Source organism: Pseudonaja textilis, chromosome 1 (assembly GCF_049901715.1).
Source record: "Pseudonaja textilis isolate UNSWEBS1 chromosome 1, rPseTex1.2, whole genome shotgun sequence".
Classification (NCBI taxonomy): domain Eukaryota; kingdom Metazoa; phylum Chordata; class Lepidosauria; order Squamata; family Elapidae; genus Pseudonaja; species Pseudonaja textilis.
The window spans coordinates 166,274,392-166,283,323 of NC_141990.1; the positions used below are offsets into that span (position 1 = coordinate 166,274,392).

The 8,932-nt window shown below is 40.3% G+C and overlaps 1 protein-coding gene across 6 annotated transcripts in view; it reads right to left on the reverse strand.

The window, feature by feature from the left end:
- The window catches only part of ADAM23 (ADAM metallopeptidase domain 23), an 89,517-nt gene extending 83,665 nt beyond the window's left edge, over window positions 1-5,852 (reverse strand). For 3 of the 6 annotated variants that reach the window (XM_087919667.1, XM_087919665.1, XM_087919668.1), the window contains exons 1-2: window positions 5,185-5,851; window positions 3,653-3,879 (exon numbers count right to left, since the gene is read on the reverse strand). In XM_087919667.1, coding sequence (XP_087775793.1) covers window positions 3,653-3,879; window positions 5,185-5,377 — 420 coding nt within the window. In that variant the 5' untranslated portion in view covers window positions 5,378-5,851. Of the gene's footprint in view, window positions 1-3,652; window positions 3,880-5,184 lie in introns of all 6 variants that reach the window. The other 3 variants (XM_087919666.1, XM_026707745.2, XR_015740695.1) reach the window with 2 other exon arrangements.
- Window positions 5,853-8,932: the final 3,080 nt, after the last annotated feature.

Here is an 8,932-nt window from a genome sequence, read left to right on the forward strand (position 1 = left end):
ACCTCAGGCTTGATGTTGGAATGTGATTCCAGAACTTCCATTGATCTCTCCTTTCCAACTTCAACTGGCTCCTCCTCATTTAGGTCAGAGAATGGATTGTTTTTAGGATTGAAAACATGACTCATTAAAACAGTCATTCACATTATTTCTCCAGGTTAGGAGAAATAAAGTTTTGGCCTATGTATATTTATAGATGGGCAAACATCCAGTACTAAATGCCTGTGTCTGCTCCCTCCAAGAACTAGAAAGGGCATTCAAGGGATGTCCTGCAAAGAGACTTTTGTCACATATAAATGGGATGACAACTGAAGTTTGTTAAATTTTGTTTGTTTGTTAAATTTATTTATTAAATTTATAAGCCACCCATCATGCCTAGGAACAGTGAGATGAATGCTTCCCCAACAATGACTAGTGAATAAATTTTGCAGGGACTCCCTCCCTTCCTCCCTTCCTTCCTTCCTTCCTTCCTTCCTTCCTTCCTTCCTTCCTTCCTTCCTTCCTTCCTTCCTTCCTTCCTTCCATCCATCCATCCATCCATCTCTCCTAGAGGTGACTCTCCTCCAGAATAGTGCTTTAGCAGAAAACTTTCATCTGACACATATTTAGCGTTGTTTAACTCTGTCAAGCACTTTCTGCTGAATCATACATTGGGCTGACTCCTGTTGTCCTACCTCAACTAAAAGCTCTTAGGATTTAGTTAATCATACTATCCTCTTTCCATGTACAGAAGTCTTGGCATATAACTAATTTAACAGTTATATTAACCATATACTCAGTCAGTTGCCACATTGAAAGCTACACTCCAGAGAACTCAAGATAATGAGTATTAACAGTGCTGTGAGCTAGATTATTCTAGTTAACTTTCCCAAGACAAGGTTTCTATACAGCGAGACTATGAAGTTAAAACATGGAAAATGCAGCAAAATATTGCAGTATTATGTCTTTTCAGCCAGTCATTTCCTGGATATGCCTTTTTTCCTTCTTCTTTATATTTATATTGGCTCTCGTGATCAATCCTTGCTGAATTGCTCTTTCCTCGCTCCATTTTTCTCCTAAATCATTAATGTAAAATCTTTAAACTTGTGCAAATACTTATTTCTTAATATGGATAATGCTTTTCTGGGCTATATAAGGATTAACATTTGGAATACTTGCTAAGGATGTAACTATTACTTCAAGCATTTTAGCTGCATTGGCAGCTAGATACTATTATATTCTTAATGCAGGCAGAATTAGTAACAATTATATTCTCAGTGCAGTAATTAATCACTGAAATACATAAAAGCACTTGAAAGAGCTGCCTCCTTCCCTTGATGGGTAGAGGAAGGACACAGAACTTAGGAAATGAGCACTGCTACCCACATTAACACTTATTTTTATTACTACAGTAACAGCAAAGACCATACTAGAATAAGGAAGTGAAATTGCTACAATTGCACTAACATAGCTACCAAGTACTGTATATACCAAGGAACATGAGAAACAGTATCTGTTTAATTCCAGAAATGAATTATACCTTGTCTGAATAACTTTCCCACAAAACTAAGCACTTAGTTACAGTATTTTACTAATTATGCCAGTTCTTGCACAAAATCATCATCTTTCATAAGAGATGGGACCTTTTAGCTAACAAAATACCTGTATTTTCTTACTTTGGATAATGCTTTACACTTATGAACATAAATATAAAAGCAGTAAGTGCCAAACCCCCATAGTTCAAAGGAACATACAACTGTGTTATGCAAGTACTGGGTTCAAATCAGCCTTGCACCACCTCTATTTATACAGGTAGTTCTCAACTTACAACCACAACTGAGCCCAAAATTTCTCTTAACAAGAAAAACATTCTGTTAAGTGCGTTTTATCCCATTTCATGGAAGTTGTTAAGTGAATCACTGCAGCTATTAACTGAATCTGGCTTCCCCATTGACTTTGTTTGTCAGGAAGTCATAAAAGATGATCACAGAATTCTGGGAGACAGCAACCATCATAAACATGAACCAATTGAAAACCCTCTGGGTTTAGAACACACGACCATGGGGATGCTGCAAAAGTTGTAACTACGAAAAATGGTAATGTCAGTTTTTCAGTACTGTTGTAACTTTGAATGGTCAGCAAATGAACTGTAATTCGAGGACTACTTGTATTGTTTCCTAAAGTGTCACTTCCAAAGCCTGCATTCACTGACACAAAAAATCTATAATAAGAAGAGAAAAATAATCTGGAAAGATCAAAGTAGCACAGACCCTTGAGAATGACCTTCAAGCATACTGTCACTCTAGATTTGTCATTAACGTTTATATGATCAATAGATATTAATTTCATGTTCTCCAGTGTTGGTCCTGTAGAGATATTGCATATACCACTGGGAATGCCCTGTTTTCTTTATCTGACAATAGTTTCTTATGTTTCATCAGAAACAGCTGCCAAAGGTCTCTTGAGCTTCAAAATAATGGGTCAGGTGGCACATAGAATTCACTCCTTTGCTTTCTGAACTGATTAATAAAATAAAATAAAATAAAATAAATCAATTTTCTGTAACTGCCCCTCTTGCCAAAGTAATGCATTTCTTTGGATAGATCAATTTTGGAATAAGCCATATTATTCCAAGAATCGTGAGTTAATATAAAGTATGATTCAATAAAAAAACACAAATTATTAATGATTACCAAAAAAACTTGCCTTTTAATTTGCATTAATAGTATTATTTTAAAAATTAAGAAGTCTCCTGTCTATTAAAAATGCATGTGGGTGGGTTTTCAATCCCAAACTAACCATAATTATGTCCAATAACAATGTTACATATTTATATAATACAAAGTTGAGAAAAGGCTATTTGACTACTGAAATACTACCTTTAGAGAGGAAATAGAACATTTATAAAAGTACTGCAATGTGTAATCTCATATCATAACAAGAGGGACAGATCACATTTGGCCTAATTATTACTTTGGGAAGAGATCAAGAAAAACAAGAGTGCAATACATAACATGAAATCACAACAGACTAAATTCTAAGCAATCTTCTAACTTGCTCTCTTAGTAAGTTCACTCGTATTATTTTTCTGCTATGTATATGTATGAGAACTCTGCAGGTCTTGATACAGCTAAGGTTAATCATTTAAACATACAATTGAAGCAATGACACAAGTGAATCATAACTTATTTAAGTGTCATTGTTTTAAATAAGGCTTAGCCATGACTAAGTTTAGTTACATGAACATGCAGTGTGAGTGTGTGTGTGTGTGTGTGTGTGTACACATAAACCTATACACATCTACTAAAGATAAAGAATTTGGATCTATAACACATCAAGTTCTCCTATACCTGTCATATGAAAGATATTATTTAGTTTTTACCATGCCCCTTTTTCTAATTCAAGTAAATTGGTTAAAATTGGTTAAGAAGGGATAAAATCTAAACCTCTAAAGAGAATAGAAATTCAGGTTATATTCCTTTGTTTTATCTACAGTACTGATACTAAGCTTCACAACTAACTGACGGCTATTCCTGGCATCTAAACCCAATGCAGCAATAATATTACAGAGGTATTACCAATCTGCTGAATAGACATTCTTAAAGTAAGACAATCCCTCAAGGGACAGGACTATTTTGAGCTACTGTACTGGATGTTCCTTTTTTTAAATTCTTACCTTACTGTGTTTTTGCTGGTATCTTGTCCTAGTATCCAAAATATGATAGGGACTTTCAGAGTCTTTGTTCAAATAATAAATAAGTCTTGAAGGCAATGTGATTTCTTTTTGGAATGCACTGCTGTAATTGTTATTTTTGCTACTACTATTGTTAATCTGTTGAAATGCAGTGTCCTCATTTGCCAGTATGGTTTCTGTTTTTTCCAAGGTTTCATTCCAATGGATAGCTAGGGAAAACAGATAGGTCTTCATTAAACACAGAGGAAATGAACACTTTATATAGGCTGCTTTAAATTCTGTTAATTTTCCTTTATGAGGCTAATATCATTCCAATTGCTCCAACATGCCTTATTAAAATATTTCCTAGTATTTAGGAAATACAATACAAAATATTACAGTATTGCAGAAGGAATTACAAAAAGTATTGGGTATTTAATACAATGTATTTTTACAGAATAATCTAAATGTTTAAAAAAATCATTTTTCAGAAGGGAAGCTCTTTTAATGAGATCCCAAATACCATGGCTCTTGTCAGTTTTCCTCAGAAATATTGATCAAACTCTGTGAATCTGTAAACTTCTCAAAAATGGAATTCATATGTCCATTGAAAATCAATCAATTCCCTTTACATAAGGGCCACTTCTCACATAAACCATAAGAATGCAAATTCTCAGTTATTATACAAAATTATATCAAGAAATTCAGTTAGATTTCTTTGAAAATAAACTGTTAAGTACTAGAGATCATGCAGAAGAAAATACACATTTCTTCATGCTTAAAAGTTGTCCTCTCAGGGAGTTCCTTTTCCCATAAGTATATTATGTATGAGTTCTCAACTTAATTCTAAATCTTTCCCTAAACAAAACCCCCACTTACTCTGCTTCAGATACTTCTTAAATAAGATTCACAAAAAATGAGCATTCTGACAACCTGCCAAGTACATTTTGCTGCATCAGCACCTTTTGAGATCACATCTTGCCCATCCTCATATGACTGAGTTTGCACCCCCACCCACCCACTCCCTCCCTCCCTCCCTCCCTACCAATAAAGAATCTTCAACATGAGAATAGGCAGGTTATTTTCCCTCTCCTACTTTTCCAAATGTAGGAAGGAAAAGAAGGAAGAAAAATTCAGTTGCAGTCACGACTAACAATTTGGCTGCAGATGATCAAACAAAATGCTATCCTCAGGATAGAAACCTGTCAATGAATCTATGTAGAAGCAGATATATGCACATACTTGTGAGTGATGAACGATCAGGAAAGCTTCTCACCACAGGGAGCAAAACATTGGGTGCTGTATGAGGTCTGTCACGAGCAGAAGAAACTAGCATGACAGAGGAAATGAGGCGCTCCAAAGGGGGAAAAAAATAACTAGATAACGGGATTTGCTATTGATCTGCATTGGCAATTTGGCATGTAACTCGAAAGGCAGCAAATAGCAGGGCGAAGGAGAAGAGGGCTGACTTCCCAAACATCAGACCCTGCGGAGTTAGAAGGGGAGATTCCAGCCCATTTTCACCCCGCACTCACCGGTGTCCGCAATGACCCCCGAGCTCTCTGGACGTCCCCAGCAAAGCAGCAGGAACGCCAAAAGGAAACGGCGGAAGAAGCCGAGCAGAGGCAGCCGCGTCAGGCAGGCTAAGAAGGGAGCGTTAGAGGATCGGCCGTGCCGGCAGCTGCCAGAAAAGGGCTGCCGCAGAGAACTTTTGCCAGGCGGCTTCATGGCTCATAGCTTTACGAGGGGAGTGGGGGCAGGGCAGGCGGTGGGGCAGGGAGTCTCCTGCCTTGTCGGAATTGCGAGGACCAGCGGGGGGAGGTGGGGAGCGGCGGCACTGCCCCCTCGCCCCTTGGAAGAAAGCGGCGGTCGAGCGGTCACAGCACTTCTTTCCTCACATTGCTGGAGGCGAAGGGAACACACGGCGCAGTGACTCCGCTTTCTGTTCTGCTGCTGCTGCCGCCTCCACCGCGAACCCTTCCTACCGCCTCCGCTCCATTATCTGCGGGCGCCTCTCTTGGGAAGAGCAGAATCAAACATCGGCGGCGCCTTCTTCCTCCTGCTGCTGCTGTTGCGGGCTGCGCTGACACTCGCTCGCGCTCTTCTCGCCCTCTCAGCCATTCACCTTTCAATGCCCCGCGCACTGCACAGGATGACGTCGAGACCCGGCCACACTCTGCCTCCCGCGCCAGCTGCAGCCCCGCCGTCACAGGGTGGGGGTGGGGGTGGGGGTGGGGCAGTTTAAAAGAGCGCGCGCATGCGGAGGGGGGGCAGATGCTTCCTCCGGCTCTTGAGAGGACCGGGGCGGGGCAGGGCGGGGGCGGCGTGAGACCTAAGAGGCAAGCGAGAATAGCGCGGAGGGAACGAGCAGGTGTCGTGATGCAGCATCTCAGGCTCGGGAAGGGGACGAGCGTGGCGGCCGTCGGACCTGCATGCGGCGTTCCGCCCGCTTCCTACTAGTTCAATTCTTGTCCCTACGTCCTCTCCCTTCGCGGTTTGCTGCAGTGGCAAAGCCAAAAGGGCGGGGAGGGCTAGAAGGGAGCTGCAATATTTTATCGTGTTGCTTTCGCCACATCTTAGGACCATCCGTTGTTTGGCTCCTGCCTCTCCAGCCATACACTGGGTCTTTCTGCCCAGCAGTTTCAGATAGACACCGCAAGCGTTGCTTAATGTCATTAGTGAATGAGAGGGCTGAACTGTAGAGGTAGCTGCTTACAAAAAATTATGGAGAGCATAGAAGGGAGAAATCATGACGGTGCAATCACCTGGGTCATAATTACTTCTGGTATAAAAGTATTTATGCGAGTTCCCTTGCTCCCTGATAACTTTGTCGTTCCTCTTTGGTCATTCAGGCATTCTTGAGACCCAATGAACATCATTTTACGAGGATTGTCTGTCAGCAACTGCTTCTCTCAGTTTTTACAAACTTATGCTGTCGTCTTCATTGAAAGGATATATCTGGTTACCTTGTTTTCTGACAGCCCTTTTGACAGTTTTTGATTTTTTCCAAGTGTCAGGGTTTTTTTCTCTCTCATTACTTTGTATTTACCTGTCACCTATTTAAGTTTTAGCTTCAGTATTAGTGCTTCCAGTGGTTTTATTTTATCTAGTTTTGAATGGTTTGTTCTTTTTGCAGTCCATTAAATTTATCCAGCACAACTCAAAACCATTTTTCCCTGATTTGGCTTTTTTTGGGGGGGGATGATCCAGATTTCACAGCAACAGAACCTGTTGGTCCATAAGACATTTCTGCACTTAAATGTTTTGTCTAGTTTCTTGTCTCCCAAGCTAGCTATTTCATGGCAACAGACACCCTCTCTGTCTATTCTTGTAGCCTAGGAAGATAAAGTTTGTTACTCCTGCAATTTCTCCATTGATGATACTCCATTCACATCATCAGCCTCAGTGGAGAGAAGGGATCAAAACAGGCATGATGGAAGCTGTAATCAGAGCCCTGGCCTTTTTGTGTGTCTGACGTTAAACAAATTTTAAAAAGAGGTGGGGTTTCAACCACCATCTTACTGTATTGGTCCTTTATGCAGACACTGCTAGTTAGCATTGCCCAGCTAACATCTTCATACTTTTATTGAGCAGGAATTCAGTTTCTAAGCTCTAATTAATCTTCAGCAAGAAACTCAAGTCTTCCTCACTTAGATTCCCTCTGGATAGCTAAAGTTTTTGATCATTCTCCTTGCAATTTTAATTCCAGTTTCTATTTCTCCCAGTATATTTTGCCAATAAATGTGACACAATACAATCTTCACACTGTCCTTTCCCAGTTTAGAATAGAATAGAATAACAGAGTTGGAAGGGACCTTGGAGATCTTTTAGTCCAACCCCCTCCCTAGGCAAGAAACCCTACACCACTTCAGACAAATGGTTATCCAACATCTTTTAAAAAACTTCCAGTGTTGGAGCATTCACAACTTCTAGAGGCAAGTTGTTCCACTGATTAATTGTTCTGTCAGGAAATTTCTCCTTAGTTCTAAATTGCTTCTCTCCTTGATTAGTTTCCACCCATTGCTTCTTGTCCCGCCCTCAGGTGCTTTGGAGAATAGGTTGACTCCCTCTTCTTTGTGGCAGCCTCTGAGATATTGGAACACTGCTATCATGTCTCCCCTAGTCCTTCTTTTCATTAGACTAGACATACCCAGTTCCTGCAACCGTCTTCATATGTTTTAGCCTCCAGGCCCCTAATCATCTTTGTTGCTCTTCTCTGTACTCTTTCCAGTCTCAACATCTTTTTTACATCATGGCGACCAAAACTGAATGCAGTATTCCAAGTGTGGCCTTACCAAGGCATTATAAAGTGGTATTAATACTCCATGTGATCTTGATTCTCTACCTCTAGCCTAGAACTGTGTTGGCTTTTTTGGCCGCTGCTGCACACTTCTGGCTTATATTTAAATGGTTGTCCTCTAGGACTCCGAGATCCCTCTCACAGTTACTACTATTGAGCAAGGTACCATATATACTGTACCTGTGCATCTGATTTTTCTTGCCTAACTGTAGAACCTTACATTTTTCACCATTGAATTTCATTTTGTTAGATAGCGCCCAATGTTCAAGTCTCTCAAGATCCTTCTGTATCTTAAGCCTATCTTCTGGAGTGTTGGCTATTCCTGCCAGCTTGGTGTCATCTGCAAGTTTGATTCAGCTTCCCCTTGGTCGTTGCTATGTTCAGACATAACATTTTTTGCAGGGTCCTCTCGGTAGAGTAAAATTTTGGAAGGAAAAAAAAATCTTCTCCAGGTTGACCACTGTTGCAGACCGTGCTTTATGTAAGGCCCAGATCTCTCCCCTCCAGACGATAAGAATTAACTTTTGAAAACTGAGTATTTCAAAAGGAATTCTTCATTGAAAAGGAAAAGATCCAGGTGATGTTCAAAGCAGGGTCTAATATGCCTCCAGGCATGCAGCTTAGATAAAGGGAGTTAGAACCCCTCCCCTTAGTCCAGTGTAGATTTCATCAATAAAAAGAAGCAACATGTTAATCCCTCTTCCCCATTTACTGGGAATGTAGTTGAGAAGAGCTTCCCATGAAGTTTCTTTTAGAGCTGGAATTTTTATGGCCCCTTCTCCAAGAGGTGACAAGTTTCCAGGCATCTGAGCTTCAGTCCCCAGTTGTATATCATGTGCAAGTTAATGTCAACTCATAAAATATTCCTATGCCTGTTTTAGTAGTTGCCATAAAAAGGGTGGGAGGAAGGAAATCTGGAAGAGCAGTTGAAAGCAAAAGTACATTCGAACACTTATATTGTAACTAAAATACCAGAGTTTTTG